At 39.7% G+C, this 17,278-nt stretch overlaps 1 protein-coding gene across 1 annotated transcript in view; it reads right to left on the bottom strand.

Annotated features, from left to right (window-relative positions):
* Positions 1–17,278, bottom strand: part of TRHDE (thyrotropin releasing hormone degrading enzyme) — a 272,257-nt gene that overhangs the window by 189,614 nt on the left and 65,365 nt on the right. Inside the window, exon 3 of the mRNA XM_032220641.1 lies at positions 13,499–13,625. Coding sequence (XP_032076532.1) covers positions 13,499–13,625 — 127 coding nt within the window. The remainder of the gene's footprint in view (positions 1–13,498; positions 13,626–17,278) is intronic.

Consider the following 17,278-nt stretch of genomic DNA (forward strand, 5'->3'; position numbering starts at 1 on the left):
ATGTTACATTTACTGCCTACATATCTGGAAGCCTAAATAGTTTCTTTCCTACAATCATTTTAAGCAAAGAACCCAAATAAAACTACCAAAAAACTAGAGCATGGGTGTCAAACTTGATCACGTCATGATGGCAAGGGATACATTGTGACTTTTTTGCCTTTGGGGAGCCAAGGTGGGTGTGGCCTGCATGTGATGCATCCAGCTTGTGGACCACCAGTTTGACACTACTGAACTAGAGCATCAGTTTAAACTATATAGAATTCTTAACATCCCAAACTAAACTTTTCTGTTACAGGTACCATGAATGAGTATCAAACTGGATTTATAGGGTACATGTAAAAATCACTACATATCCCTCCCCCAACGTTCTTGGACACCCAGAGGCCATGTCAATATTTTTTTTTTCAGTTCAGGTTTTTATTCAAAACAATTAAGTGAATATTATTTCTTTATCTGAGGCATTTGTAAACCACATTTCAACTGAAAAGATGGGTTGGTTTTTTTAAAATGCAGTACTAATTAATTTTAAAAGAAATACATTCTCTGATCTCAGACTTCCATAACCTGAAAGACAGAATCCAAACAAAGAGAGAAAGAAATATGAAGAGCAGAAAAGCCAGGTAGTTGTCATGGTTCTTCTAATGAACTCTGCTGGGGCTCAAATAGTTCAAAGAGAAGAAAAACAAAGATACCAGGTCATTCAGCAATGGAATGCCTCATAATTTATTGCTTCCTCTACTGTAGTCTAAATAAACAACTGCTGCCTGTTGTCTGTTAATGACAGAAAGCTGGTCTCTATTGAGATAATGGAATAGTCCTATTTTTTTCTTATACCTGTGTTGCACCCTGAGGGTATCAACACTGAAAATTTGAAATTATACATTATGATTGCAGTAGTCAGACACAGGTTTTGGCCCATGTGTCATGGTGGCCTCCCTCAGTAACCAAGAAAGAAACCACTCAACTCCATTTTGCAGAGTTAAGAGTACTTATATTGGTCATGAGTAGATAGCAGCTAGGCAAAGCAAGATCTGAGGCAAAAGTGCACGTAATCATAGATATCAATATGTGACCCAACCCCCTCCCCTTGGTAACCCCATCCCATAGTCCAATCCGTACACCCCACAGGTGTCATGTGGGTGTCATCTTCAAAAAAACATCATCAGGTTGGTGTGCTGGACAGTTGGCCTTGGCGGCAAAACCTCTATTTGTAACATGCTCAGTAGATGGCGAGAACAACTCCCTTTTTACAGTCACTCCTGCACTGAATACTCCCCCACCAAATACCATGCCCCCCCTTCCCATTTCAATGGCAGCGAAAGCAAGCAGCAAAACAAAGCTGACACCATGGTTCATAGTTCTTTTAATTTCATTTTCCTTTTCACCATGAATATAATGTGTGATTATGCTATCACGAGAGGTGGTGGAATGGATACTTCCCTCCATTTTTAGGCTTTGGGAGGTTTAATCAAAAATGATGGGTTAAGCCTAGCAAACATTTCATCCAACTATTTTTCTTATTTGACTGCCAAATGTCTATGCTGTAACACTGAGTTTCTGAATGTAAATAAGGTTATTAATAGATTTATAGAATTATAAAAACATTTACTATGCTTAATTCCTACTCCCTCTTTTGTACTTATTATATCATTTAAAAAACTATGTTGTAAAGTTGACTGATACCCAAAATTAAGATACTGAATTTCCTCTGGATTTTTTTTCAGTTGCATTAAAAATGAAAGAAAGTTTTCAGTTCATTTTTATTTATTACTGAATGAAAACAATTCCTACATACCCTCATATATTGTATTGTTGTATTATAACCATCCAAGTCACATTTGATAAATATTTGTTTTAGAATTATGAAACTGAAGTTCTCTTCCACAACTCAGATTTAATATAACCTTTATAGTGCATATGTAATTTGGAAAGAAGTATTACATGCAATCTATGAAACTTCTTTGGTTTATAATCTCAAACAAATATTAATTTAAGCTATGGTTAAAGTATGATAAAATCTTTGGATCAAATGCATTAGACACATTATGCAAACTTACAACAGATATATAGCATATAATATAAATATACATAATCATATTTTGAAAAAAATACAGAAAAGCATGGAAAAGAATTTATAATAGAGTAAATTGGGCTAAAATCTGACATAGAAAACTAAGCATGCTCAAATCTCATGAAATTGATTTCCCTCAAACCTAACCATACATAAAACAGAATTAAAAGAAATTATTGCTGCCTATACTATCAACTACTGCCTTTAATAGATTCCATGGTGGTATACAGCAAAAGAAGTTGAAGACAAAGAAAAGAAAAAAGAAATACCATATTTTTCAGAGTATAAGACACACTTTTCCCTCCTAAAAGAGGCTGATGTGTGCGTCTTATACTCCGTATGTAGCTTTTTGGAAGCTTTTTTCAGCCCTAATGAGATGCTAATGAGTGAAGTGATCTTCCTTGCTTTACCTGCAGGCAAAACATGGAAGATGGTTAGCACCTCATTAAGGATGAAAAAAAGCTTCAAATATTTTTACTGCAGCATACTTTTGGAAAAAATTCCCAGTTCGTTCCAGCTGGGAGAAGCCAACGATGAAAAATTTAAAGTACTTGAAGTTAATTTTTAGAATGAACTCCAAATCAGCTAAACAACATATATAACCATCTACACAGAAGCTATATACTGTGCATGCTACACAATTTCTTAACCTTTGGACTGAATTTACTAACTCTGATTTAGTAAACTCATACTCAGTTTGCCTATTGGAGTCTTGATACTTAGAGATACGATGCTGCTACTGTCTCATATCTTGCAGCTCAGAAAAAAGTAGAGCCAGATTTACAATAAAGCAAGTGCAAACATAAGAAGAGTTCCTGATTTAGTTTGTTTCCTGCAGGAGCACGATTAGACTGTGCACTATAGAGAAAAGTGAGAAATGAATAGATATGTTGAAAGAAGGCTAAAATTTCAAGATATATTAGATCAGAGGTGGGTTCCTACCAGTTCGCACCTATTCAGTAGAACCAGTTCGTCAAATCTACTGAACCAGTTAGAAGAGGTTCCACCAGTGGACCCGGAAAGCAGGCCACACCTACAGAAGAGGTTCCAAAATTTTTTGAAACCCACCACTGCATTAGATGTTAAGTTGACAGGCAACCACAACTGCCAATATACTGTGTGATAAGAGTGCAATAGGTCAAATTGCTGGTAAACTTCACCATAGCACTAGTCAGTAGCAAGGCAGGAGAGAATTTGAAAATGATTTTTTCATATATACCAGCAATGGCGAACCTTTTTTGGCTCATGTGCCATAAGGGGGGAGCGTGGGGTGTGTGTGCATGGGCGTGCCGCACCCATAATGCAACGTGTGACACCCCCCAGTGCACATGTGAGCATGAGAGGTGCAACCCCCCCATTTTTTGCATGCTTTTTTTGCCCTCCCCAGGCTCCATAGGCTTTACAGGAGCCTGGGGAGGGCGAAAAGAGCCTCCCCCATCCCCCTGGAGACCCTCCAGAGGCTTCAGGGACCTTCCTCCGGAGGACTAAAAACAACCCTATGAGCAAACCAGAAGTTCCGGTTCCAGAACTTCTGGTTCCGGTTTGCTCATAGGGTCGTTTTTAGTCCTCTGGAGGCTTCAGGGAAGCTTCCTGAAGGTCTCTGAAGCCTCCGGAGGGCTTAAACCGACCCTATGAGCAAACTGGAAGTCTGTTCCTAAACTTCCGGTTTGCCCATAGGGCGGGGTTTTTGTGCTCCGGAAGCTTCAGGGATGCTCCTGAAGCCTCTAGAGGGTCTCCAGGACGGGGTGGTGGAGGAGGCTCTTTTCACCCTCCCCAGGCTCCTATAAATCCTCTGGAGCCTGGGGAGGGCGAAAAATGTCTTTAAAAAAGGCTGAACTCATCTGGTCAGCACGCACATGCGCGCTGGCCAGCTTACAGGGCTACGCTTCACGTGCCCTGATAAATGGCTCCATGTGCCACCTGTGGCACACATGCCATAGGTTCGCCTTCCCGGATCTATACAAATAATGTGTTAGCAGTTAAGACACACATAAGGAATTGAGGTACAAAAGGAGTATGTCTAGTGAGAAAATCTGAAATTAACTTGAGGTGGAGGGATTGATTGATGATAGGAAAAAGCATGATGTTCAGTTGACTTATGTATTCACCCAGAAAGGGCATTGGTACTTACCTGATACGCCTCTTCTCATAGAGTGGAAGTATCATCCAGACTGGGTTGACAACATCCACTCACTGATAGGACTGAGTCTGATGACAAGTGTTAAGCCATGCTCCTGTTGCTAGGCAGATCCAGCTTTCGGCAAAGGTATTCTGTCAGACTCGATGTGTTACCCTTCAACGAATTTTGCATCATCATCCAACACCATACTCTTGATGAAGGTCCAATAAAATGTCTAAAGTCATAGTTAGTCAAGTAAATTGTCAATTCTGAGGACCAGTGTATCTTGGGGGGGGGGGGGGGGCTGGATTATACCTCCACCCTATGAGAAGAGCCATATCAGGTAAGTACCAACACCCTTTCTCCATAGTGGTGGAGGTATCATCCATACTGGAACGTACCCAAGCTGGAATTGTCCCCCCCCCTGGGGGGGTTATAACTGGTCCAAAGATGACCCCGCTCTATGTACAAACTGCAATACCCTGTGACCAAAGGCAGTGTCCACCGATGCAAAGGAGACTGTCTTATAATTTCTTATAAAAAGAGACGGAGAAGTCCAAGTAGCCACTCTGCAGATCTCAGCCAAAGATGCCTGCGTGGCCCAAGCTGCAGTAGTTACCTCACTGCTGGTAGAGTGAGCGGTTATTTTTCCAGAAAGTGCTGTAGATTAAGCTTGGTATGCTGTGGCAATGCAGACCCTCAACCACCTACCAATTGTGGGGGCAGTAACCTTGTGCCCCATAGAAGCCGGCTGGAACAAAATCAATAGTTCCTCAGATTTTCTGAACAAAAAAGTTCTTTTCAAATAGATCCACCGTTGCCACCCTTCCTGTGGGACCTCCTTGTCCCTATTCTGGAGGAAATAGAATTGGAGGTTTCCTGATTAGCCTCTGTGTCCCTTGCCACTCTCTGCGGGCTGCCCAACTGTTCAAATAAGGCTTCAGTGAGATCTTCAGACCTTAGAACTCTTGTGGCCGCCATTTTGAATTTCAGAAAAGGCTGGATAACAAAATGGCGCTTCCCACATTTTTTAACAGCTCCTGCGGCTCCACAATGAGCTGAGGCAAAGAGGCTAGCCACAGATCACTTGTCCGATCGCTTAAAAGGGGATCTGAAACCCCAACAAACCCAGCAAGTCTCAAGCCTTTTCAAGCCTCAGCAGGATTTTTTAAAAGTGCTGTTAATGCCTTCAGTAAAGTGCGGAACTCTACCAGGCAGTCAGAAAGTTTTTAGCTTCTCCTCCTGCAGCTTCCCTCCTCCTGCAGCTCCTCCTGCAGCTACCCCCTAGAGGCTGCAGACAGAAATGGCCACTTCCAAGAAGGCTCAGGCCTCAGATCAATCACCAATATCAGACAAATTCATATACAATTGATCACTTATCTCAAGAATAGGCAATTTGCTATAGAGCAACTGGGTAACGCATCCGTCCTCACTGAGGGACTGAGTCGAAAGCTGGATCTGCCTAGTAACAAGAGCATGGCTTAACACTTGTTATCAGACTCAGTCCTATCAATGAGTGAATGAAGTCAATCCAGTCTGGATGATACCTCCACCACTATGGAGAAAAGTGGGATCCTGTTATCAGTAGAATGTAATATACAAATATCTGAAACATATAAAATCATGGCAATTGTAGGAAAGTTTAAGCTCAAGGAGAATCTATCATTGCTCTTTTGAATTGTTTGTTTGCTTATAATTATGTACGCCAGACTTTTCTTTTTGCCTGAGTTGCAGAATAGCAGGTAGAAGCAACGTCTTTATTCAAAGTTTGAGAACTTATGAATAGAAAAACTTATGAGAAAAGAAAAGAAATATTTGCATAATTCACCCAGGAGCCATGATACTGTAGAAGAGGGGATCTGAGTTCCTGCAGATACTCTGTTAGGCCATGGCCCCTGCCAAATGATTCTATAGGTCTAGAAGGTTAATGGAGCTCTGTGCAGGCTCATAACTCATAGTCTGTAAATCACAAAGACTGTAATAAAGCATTTTTTCCTAGAAAGGAAAATTAAAGAATATGTCGAATACATACATTATTTAAAAATACAAATGTACTAACTTAAATGGCTAGTGAATAGTTAATTGAGTAAATAGAAGCAGAAGATTAATGATTTATTCCTTATATTATTTGCATCCATTGGATAATTTTAATTCTCCTCTAACAATTATACAAATGTCCAAGCCTATCCTTTTTTGGACCAAGTTATAACCTCAAAAAAACAATACCTACTGATGGATAAAGTTGGATAATACATGCAAATGCATCTACTGAAAAACAGGACCTGTTTTTGCTTGGAAATTTCCTTGAAATTACATATCTGTAAGAAGTAACACTAACACTTGTGAGTTATGCTACTTCTACTAAAATTAACAATCCACTACATATCCTAAATGAAACTTTAGATGTACATGTATAAAGTATTAGTGGCAGAGAGCATTTCAAATCAACCTGACTAACAAGGGCTAATTGTTCATTAGGTTTGAAAGTAGCAGAAGCAGAGGTGGGTTGCTCCCGGTACGGACTGGTACCAGTATACCGCTAGCGGAAATCAGCCGTACCTTTCCATACTATTCGCGATGGCAGCCTGTCCATGCCCTCGTACTGGTACGGTCCCCTGGCCTGACCCCACTTGCTCCCTCCACTGCCCGGCTGCCACTCGGTCTCTCTCTCACCCCACCCATCTGCACCATGCTTGCCTCGCCCACCCATTTCCTTTGCCTGCTCAACCAGTGGGAGCGGCAGCGGTCATGGCTGAGAGTTTTCTTTGCCTGCCAGCCAGCAAAAGTTTGTCCCTTTTAAAAACCTCCAGTGATAGAGCATTAGGATCCAACCTGCACTTTAACCAACCAAACAATCAATGAATGTAACTGGAAGAGATGTGTGTGAGAGAGACAGGGGGAGAGAGAAAATAAGAAAGAACTGGTGAGTGGCTGCACCCAGGCGGGGGGATGTTGTGGGGGTTGGGTGGGTAGGAGCTAGGAACTCTCTGAGCAAGTGCTGGGCAAACAGGTAGTAGACGACCTCGCTTTCCAATCACTGGTGAGTGGCTGCATCCAGCCAGAGGATTGGAGGGGCGGCTGAGTGAGCACTGGGCAAGCAGGCAGGAGGGCCTTGGGGTGGTGGATGAGCCCAAATTGTGCCCCACTGTGAGCAGCTCTCAGCCATTGTGTGCAGGGAAAAATCTTGCACAGTAAAGAAAAATTTCTCATTAGTGCAAGGCAATTAACAGCTTCTTGCATTCTTGGGAAGTTTTTCTTTTCTGTGCAAGCCTTTTCCCTGCACACAATGGCTGAGAGATGCTCAAAATGGGATGCAATTTGGTGGTGGCAGGTGGGGCAGGGGATGGGGTGAGCCAGGCCATGAGATGCGCATCTTACTGGAGACTGGCGGCTCCAGATCTTGCGGCCTTTTGGGGGTTGCCTCTCCAGGCAAGCTTAAAAACTTGTGAGGTTGCTTTTGGAGGGGGCTGATGGGCAGCATTTTCCCCCTTCCCTGGGCACCTGAAGCCTCAGAGCCTGCAGCCTTGGAGCAAGCCTTTGCACAGTAAAGAAAATCTTCTCACGAGAGTGAGAAGTTCTTAATTGCCTTTACTATGAAGATGCTGCAGGCTCCAAGGTTGCAGGCACTTAGAGGGGGGGAATGCTGTTCGTCTGCCTGCCCCCTCCAGAAGCAAAGTTTTCAAGCTCATCTGGAGAGGCTTTTTGTAAAAGAAATCCTTCCAAAAGCCACAAGATCCAGAGCAATGGGCGGTCGGTCTTTTTGGGGGGGGGATTCTCAGAACCAGGTTGCCCAGCACCCCAAAGAGGTCCGTGCGGGACTCCAGCGACTGCAAAGCACAGCACAAGGGGAAGAAGAAGCCCCGAATCAGGCAGGGCAATGCAGCTCCAGCAGCAGCACAGCTTCTTGCAGCAGCACGCCACCCTGATCAACCTGGTTTATAGTTGGCGGTGGGCAGCCCTCGCTAGGGTTTCCCCCTTCCTCTACCAGGCTCTCCACCTCTTCCTTTGCTTAGGCTCCTCACTGTGTTTGGGGGCTTCTGCCCCCTCGTGCTGTGCTTTGCAGCTGCCACAGCCCTGCGCAAACCTCTTTGATGAGCTTGGAAACTTCCAAGGTTGCTTCTTGAGGGAGTGAGCACTGGGTAGCATCCCTCCCTCCTTCCTCCAAGAGCCATGCCTGTGGGGAAATAGAGGCTTCTTTGCCAGCCTCCCAGTTGATTCAACGCCCCCTTACACATGTGCCTCACACCACGGAAAATGCACTCTGTGTGTGTGTGTGTGTGTGTGTGTGTGTGTGCGTGTGTGTGTGTGTGTGTGTGATGCACATGCCTTCCATGGCGTGCCCAACACCTTTGGACACCCATCAGGTTACCCCCCGAGCAGCAGAGAAACTTCGGAAAAAGGGGGGGAAAAGCCATTTGAAATTATCCCTCTCTGCTGCTCTGCTAAAAAGGCAGGAACCACAGCCAGGAGATAACAGGATGACTAACTGTATTCGGTTAACCCCCAGAGTGGGAAGAGTCTGAATTGGGAGCTCTGTTAGTTGGTTTGTAGGACATGGATGGCCATGATCATAGGATTTGTTGGGCATCAGTTTTAGTTCATAGAGTATATCTACGAATGTAACTGGAAAGGATGTGTATGTGATAGAGCGGGGGAGAGGGGAAGAGAGAAAGAAAAAGGAAGGAAGGGAGAGAGAGAAAAGAAAGAGACAAAGATAGAAAGAGAAAGAGAAAGAAAGAAGAAAAGAAAGAAGGAAAGTGGGAGAGAGAGATACAAGAAAGAAAAAGAAAAGAAAGAAAGAAAGAAAGAAAGAAAGAAAGAAAGAGTGGGAGGGAGGGAGGGAGGGGGGAGGGAGGGAGAGACACAAATGGAAGGAAGGAAGGGAGGGAGAGAAAAAGAGAAAGACAAAGATAGAAAGAGAAAGAAAGAGAAAAAGAAAGAAGGATAGAGAAAGTAAGAAAGAGAAAGAAGGAAAGAGAAAGGAAGGAAGGAAAAGAGAACTTATGACCACAATTGAGCCCAAAATTTTGGTTGCTAAGCAAGAGCGTTAAGTGAGTTTTACCACATTTTACAAGTTGGCCATGCCCACCTGGTCACATGACTGCCAAGCCATGCCCACAGAATAGGTAGTAAAAAAACGTGAAACCCACCCCTGAGCAGAACTGACCTTAAGCAACATATCTGGAATATTAGATTTTGAAACAATGTAAAACCCACCATTCGTGGACTTTTCTCAAATGGCCCTCTGTCATCAACTTATCTTTCCTCAATTCTAATTCTGAAATTTCATTAGGTCTTCATCTTGGCCAGAGTGAATGCACCACCCTCCGCAGTCTTATGGGCACAATTTAAAACCTTCCTCAGCAGCATTTATTCCCCTGTGGAGGTGGCTATATGGGATCCCTAAGCCAGATGCTCCTTTATTGCTCTCTTTACAAGGAATCTCAGAAGACCTAGATCTTTTCCGTTGTAAAGAACAAGTCTGGAAGAGATGCTTACCTGCCACTTCTTCTACCTGTCCAAAACCTCGATAGATTTTCTTGATTTGTGGCCAGATTTGTGGCCACCATTTGTTCTATCTATCTTACCTACAATTGAAGATTAATACAAATTGGCACTCCCAAATAACTATGTCTGCAATGGAATTTCACTTGAAAGTTTTCTTTGTATTATCCAATGCCACTTCTCTGTTGTGTGATTTCTGAATTTTACAAAAATGTACATAGGTAATTCAGACATGTGAGCAAATGAACTATCTATTTGAATAACATCCTTTATGTATTCCTCTATCTCATAAATCACAACGGATGATGGAGAATAGGGCAATAATATATAATAAAGATATTACTGATGAAAGTTCTTACACAAAGAAAATATGTCATTACTAGAGCCTGGAGATGAGTCATCTTGGGTCCCATGGCACAAGCTAGGTGGCTACGCATTTGTGACTGCTAAAGATGTAAACCAAAATGTTAAAACAAAAAGCTAGGGAGATGCTAAGGGCAGCACACGATTGGTTCCCATAAATTGTTTGCTTGAAAACACAGATGGTAATATTTGAAAAAAGGATTTATGGTGGCCTTAAATCTTGACTATGGCATACAAATTTCATTGTTACCCTACTTGGTGCAGGAAACAAAGGAATGGAAGATACTTACAGGCAGAGCATAGTGTAGCATACCAACTATGCTATCATTTTCTAGAGCAAAGGTATATAATCAGAAAAACCAGGCCCACGTGTGGCCTGTTAAATTACCAAAAATTAATACCACTTTTTAATGGGTTAGAAAGGAAAAATTGTTATAGAAACTGAAGAGAGAATATAGACATTTCAGTTAACACTAATAGCAGTAGACTTAGCAGTAGACTTATATACCGCTTCATAGGACTTTCAGCCCTCTCTAAGCGGTTTACAGAGAGTCAGCATATTGCCCCCAACAATCTGGGTCCTCATTTTACCCACCTCGGAAGGATGGAAGGCTGAGTCAACCCTGAGCCGGTGAGATTTGAACCGCTGAACTGCTGATCTAGCAGTAGCCTGCAGTGCTGCATTTAACCACTGCGCCACCTTGGCTCTAAACATATATGAAATAGAATTTCATTTTCATCCTTGATCCATGGTACTTGTTGAAGGATGGATAGCTTCACCATGCCAAGAATAACTTAGAAAAATGCATCCCCTTCAATGCAGTATAATGATATCACTGGTGGGCTATCAAACTGACTACTGCAGCATGAAATAAAGTAGCAGTAGCTGCCATTCTTACTATTTGCAACCACTGCAGATGTGGAAGGAAGGACTCAATCTTTCCCCATCTTATAGGGCAGCATGAAAATATTCTGTACAAAAACAGGAGAGTTTATCAGCCTGGTTGACAATGCACAGGTATTGTTTTGCATAATAAACTATAGACACACAGTGACATTTCCTCTTAAAACAAAAACCAAACATCAAGTGACATATTAGCCTAGAGATTCTTTTTACTTTTGGGTCTCCACAAGCATGGAGTCCACAATTGAACTGTGGATACAGAAAGGATGTGCCCTTCTCAACCTATACATTTCACCTTTCCCTGAAAACTCTCACATAAAATCTCCCATCACTTCATCCAAACCACAGTTTAGAGAAAATTATCTCAAAAATTCTTAAAGTTTTACCTGACCTAAAGTAATAATCCTTAAATGTCAGGTTTTAGAGCTGTAGTCATTATTCCCCATCAGAATCTGACATCCAGAAGTCATAATAGTTTCTGCTCAAGAAGAAAATGTTATTAAGTTAACAAAAAGGCAATCACTAGCAGCCTTACATGAAAGTGTTATTTTACTAAATCAAGGGTAAGTGCTCAAACACTGAAGAATAAAAGAACTCTAATGAAGACTGTCTTTGGTTCAAATACTTTCAAAAGATTTGGTCAGTTTTTACTTTAAGCACTTAACCCACTAGAAGTAGCTAAAGCATTTCCAGAATACTCTCAAGAAGCCATAGACACTCTAAGCAATATATGGTCTTGTTCATTTATCAAAGCTACACAGATTTCAGATTAAGCTTTCAACCATCACTTTGTTCACAGTTCTGAATTTACAGAACAGATACTTTTTTATCTAATTATTAAATACTTAAATAAAATAAATGCAGTTTTATTCTTTCATATTTTGGGAGTATACCATTCATGATGGGGTAGTGAAAGAATCACACACACACTTTGTTAAATTGAAAACACTTGGTTAGCTGTGTTTCATACACACAAAGTAACTGTATATGTAGACAGTAATACACAGGACTACTAAAGAGTAAGAAGCCATAAAAGATGATTTGACAAGTACAGTATTTGCACTAGTCAAAGTTTAAATAAACACTTTATGACAAGTATTATAACAAATACTGATATAAACATGCTAGCTAGTATATTGTTACACAACTTCACATTTATTTAGAATAAATTCTGCCCTGCCAGCTTTCACTACTGCACATGCCAATTTTCAAAAAGTTCCATATGCGTACTTCAAATAATGAAAATTTATGATTATCTACTGATTTTCAACATATAAATATAGAACATTTACATTAAGTAATAATGTAATCTACATCCAAAAAGTATCATTACTGCAATTTCCAAACCAGAAATAATTTGTTAAATCTTGTTTGCCATATGTAGTCATTAAGAAAGTTTACTTTTTCCCCAAGCTGGTGCCCTTGATTAGTTTGAGATAACAATTATATGTCAAATATCTAGACTATACCAGATTGGAGGAATTTGCTTTAAGAAGTTGTTCAAAGTCCCATTTTTAGGCTTATGCTTTAAAAGTTTGAAATAACACTTTGTATTCATACTTGAATATTTATTACAAGACAAGCATCTTGAACTCTGTAAATTGTAATGAAATTCAAGAAGTCATTTTAGGACTAGTAAAATATGTTTTGACTGATAGTACTAGCCAATAATTTAAGTGCAGAATATTTGCACCAAATATATATGCTGTATAACAGAAGACATTTCTGCCATAGTTTGGTATTAAAAGCAAGAATCAGAAATCCTAACAGCCAATTTCAAACCATGCCCCAAATAAAAATGTATTTGTATAATTGTTATGCAGAAAATCTACAATGCAAAGTGCCTTGAAAAACCCATTAAATAATTAATATAACTTGATGCTGAAGTGATGCAATTGCAGTAGTTATAATTTGTAGGTAGTATGCCTGAGAATTACAGTCCCAAAACAGCTGGAAGACCCTGGGGAAAGATTGTCTAGAGAATACACTGAAAGATTACATTTAATTGAATCATAAAAAAATTAAACAGTTGCAATTATTCTATTAGTTTTCCAATATTTTCAGTTATATAAAGTTGTAAATATGTTTCTTTCTGCAAATTACAAACATAGTGTGTTTCCTTTTTAACTTTCTGACATTGCTAGATTTTTCTCATAATTTTATTATAAATTACGCATAATATATATGACAAAGCAGTAAGCCACATCTTATAAAATGTTTAAATTGTCCATTTGCAATATTACCAATCAGAGTAATGCCTGTCACACCATTACTCATAAGTCAAGAATGGTAGTATCTGGCAGATACGTGCTTTCAAGACAGAAGCTCTGAATTACAGAACTAAAATCTGCTAGGATTGAACATTAGAAAATACTTCTGATCATGTAGGTCTGCTAAAACGTTTCTGAGATCTTGGCCCCATACATTCAAAAACAAGTGAAGATCCAAATATTATACTTTGGCTTCCTTCAACCTAGAACACTAGTAATCCATTTTATTCTTCTTGAAAAGCTCAGTTTTAACTGGAAAAACTTACCTAATTTTGGCAAGGAATAGGGTACTTTGAAGTAATCTTCATAGAACTCAATTAATCTCCGTGTAATGTTTAGAGCATAGTCACCGGATCCTCTTCTAATGGCATCAGGTCTTGCGTACAATCGTACCTGTTGGAAACAAAAGAAAACAAAATAAAATTATCCTCATTATATTTTCAGGAATGCTGAAGTAATCAAAGCATTGGTTGCATATGTATATGTTCTCTCTCTCTCTCTCTCTCTCTCTCTCTCTCTCTCTGTGATTTGTCATAATTCTATCATATCACGATAGATGATTCTCATAATTAAATATAAACAATGTTAAAATTGTCCACTATAAGAGCTGTAATAATATATTATATACTGTAATATAATATATCCTGCCAATTACACAGATTTTGTTTTATGAAATATGAATATTGCTTACAATATTTTTTGAAAGGTACCATTTTTAATATAATAGGTTTTTGTCCTCTGTAAGGAAGTCAAAGTAGCTTAATAGGAGAGAAGATCATGGTAAATTCAAAGCACCTATCAAGCTTTTAATGTGCACAAGCAAGCATGTTCGCATTTGCTGTCTACTTCATCAACTCCCTTTTTATTATTTATTACTATTTATTTATTATTATATTATTTATAACACATTTATTGTTAGAAACAGAAGAATGGGCTGGAAAATTTTCAACACAAAATTTTTAAGAATCAAAAATTAAAAATTCAGATTAAGTTGGCACTTTCAAAACTTTATATGATGTTATTGGTTTTTTGACTGTTGTTCAATATTCTTTTCAATTTTCTGACAAAATGTTTTTCTTATGCATCAAAGTTTTTTTTATACAAATGTACTGTTCAAACTTCTTAAATAAACTAGTTTTAATTTTTTCACATTAAATCTAAAATGACAATTTACAAACTATACTGTAGATATTGAAATGAATATACTAATTTGAAACTCTCACCTGCACAGGAATGTTTTCCAGTCTAATTTACATCTCTGAATAGAAATATATTGGAAGGGCTATTTGATCAGGTGAAAGGCCTTTGTTAGCCAGTTCACAATCGACAACCAGGTGTCTACATTATAAGCAAGATAAGAAGGCAGTAGCTTTCTTGGATTATTAACAAGGGCAGCATCAGGAGTATTAGAAATGCTACCTTTGATTTAAGGGATGGGCACTACCACAAACTAGAAACTATTAATAGCTCCATTCTCGATGGATTTATCTAATCAGCTGAACACAGGAGAATTAACACCATATCTGATGCAGTGAATTTCAGTTTTACCATGTATTGAATAAAAAGAACGTTACTTCTTGTTGGTTCTGAATCTCTATGCATTTAACTTCAAGGGATGAACTCAAATTCTAATTCTGTGATAGAGGGAGGTGATTTTTCATGGCATAAATAATTTTAAATATCTTTACAATGTTTACACATTGCCCAATTTTTTTCCTAAGAAAGAAATGCTAAAATAGTTCTTCATAAGAAAACTGCTCTTCTCCCCTATTAATTTTACTTGACCTTTCTAGCTTTTTAATATTATTTCTTAAAGATATTAGAAAATGGAGGAACTGCAAACATCCAGACTCTTTAGGCAGCATTAGTGCATTTTCTGTCTCTGTAGTAGTTGTCCTAGATTTTTGCAGCCCACGTATACGAACTTAAAGCAAGCCACAGCAAAAAAGTATATAAGGTGATTTTCATATCAGCATTATTACATTTATAATCTATTTACTAATTATTCCAAGCAAGAATATGTAGGATTTTTTAATATTGGTTTGGTTGATATTTTATAGCATTATCTTCCATTATTCCTTATCCCTTTCCTGATCCACTGCCAACTCAAATCCTATTTGTTTGAGAATTAAAGGATAATCAATGTGTATACAGCCAGTGGGAGTGACAGCCAAAAGTCAAAAAGCAGAATATGGATTCATACTTTGTATTTTAAAATCTGTATTACTGAATGCCAGTGTCTGTTAAAAGTGCCACAAATCAAGTCCAAAATTATTGTTGGGTTATCTCCATGCCTATTGCTGCCCCATTTGCTACAGCTTCCTTGACTCTACTGGAAGCCAAGGAACATGATATTTTGGGCTACATGCCTACCAAACTCTGATATCCTGTTATCTGATACCTACACAACTGCGAGATACGGGGTTTTGGGGGGAGGATGGGAGGGAAAAGCTGAAACCAATAGTTATGTTTTGTGTAATTTACTTACTTGTGTAAATTACTGGCAATGGGGCAAAGCCATTAAAAATCAGGCGGTCTGTTGCTGTTCAGATGGGTCTTTGGCTTCAAAGAATAGAGGATGCCATTGCCCTGAATCTATGGAATAAACTGAAAATCATCCCTGCTGATTTTTCCCTACCTTCATATGAATTGCTGTTGAAAACTAGGTTTTGTTCTTCAGAAAATGTCCAAACTGAAAAACAGTGTTTGCAATATACTTTGACAAAGCAGAGGTCACTAGATTTTTTCATGGTCACTGCTTTATTTCTAGAGGTAGAAGGTCAATGTGCTCTCCCCTTTTCTCCTCCTTGATCATGTTTGCGACCTTTTCTCTCACTCTGGTCATGCCTCTGCATCCTGTGTCAGTAATTGCAAGTGCAGAAGGTCAGACGCAGATCAGAGTTATTTATGGCACATAAAAGTATCACTAGACTGCAGGAATGTGACAGGCCATGAAAAACAAACAAGTTCAGAAGCCAAGGTTCTATGCTGACAAATCCAAAACCCAGGAATCAGAAGAGGATTGCAGTCCTATACCAATCCAAAGGTTAGTTGGGGAATAAGAAGCAAGATTCAGGAGATCATGTCTAATTTTGGAAAGCTGTTTGCCAACAAAAGTCTGACTCCCAAACCCATTGCTTTTATAGCAATGATTCCCATGTTTCTATTTCCCTGAGAAACACAACTTTCTTTTAAAGTGATTCATTGAAGATGGTACTTGGAATATCTGTATCTAATTGTTTGAACTTTCTAAATAACAAAGAATTTTTTCCTCAAACTTTAAGTTGGATAACTCAGCCTGCTACTATGCTTTTGCAATAGGCAGCTGTCTGACTGCTCCTGACTTAAAAGCTAAGACAGTGTTGGTGAATCTTTTCAGCACTGAGTGCTGAAACGGGAGCGTGTCCACACGTTGGGGGGGGGGGAGTACCGGAAACCAGAAAAGCAATTCCCCAGTGCGCATGTGCGCACCAGAAAACTGAGCTTCCAGTTTCCAGCATGCGCATATGCTCTGGTCATCTGGTCTTCAGTTTCTGGTGCACATGTGAAGACTAACTGGGCGGCGTGCATGTGCATGCCAGAAGCAGGAAGCTCAGGTTCCTGCACTTACATGTGTGCCAGGGAACTGCTCTTACTGTTTTTGGCACTCCCGTGCACATGAAGACCAGCTGCCAAGTGTGAGCCGGAAGCCAGAATAGCAATGGGCAACAGCTGGCATGCCGGGAGAGATGGCTCTGTGTGCCACTTCCAGCACACGTGCCATAGGTTCGCCATCATGAAGCTAAGTTATACTGTAGATATCTAAGATGTAGATATCAAGCCCATGGATACTTGAAGTCAGAGCTTGTCAGTCTCTGCTTTTCCAAAGTCTAACTCATCAGTCATGCAGATAACACTACCCTTCCCAAAGACCTCTAGCTAGGACTGAACTGGTAGTTGAACAATATGATTCTACATACTGCAAATCAATTGTAAATAGCTGCAACTGTGATCCTGACTTTCCAGCAATGTGATTAACATGCCAGGAAACATACATTCATTTATCC

This window comes from Thamnophis elegans, chromosome 7 (genome assembly GCF_009769535.1).
Source record: "Thamnophis elegans isolate rThaEle1 chromosome 7, rThaEle1.pri, whole genome shotgun sequence".
Lineage (NCBI taxonomy): Eukaryota > Metazoa > Chordata > Lepidosauria > Squamata > Colubridae > Thamnophis > Thamnophis elegans.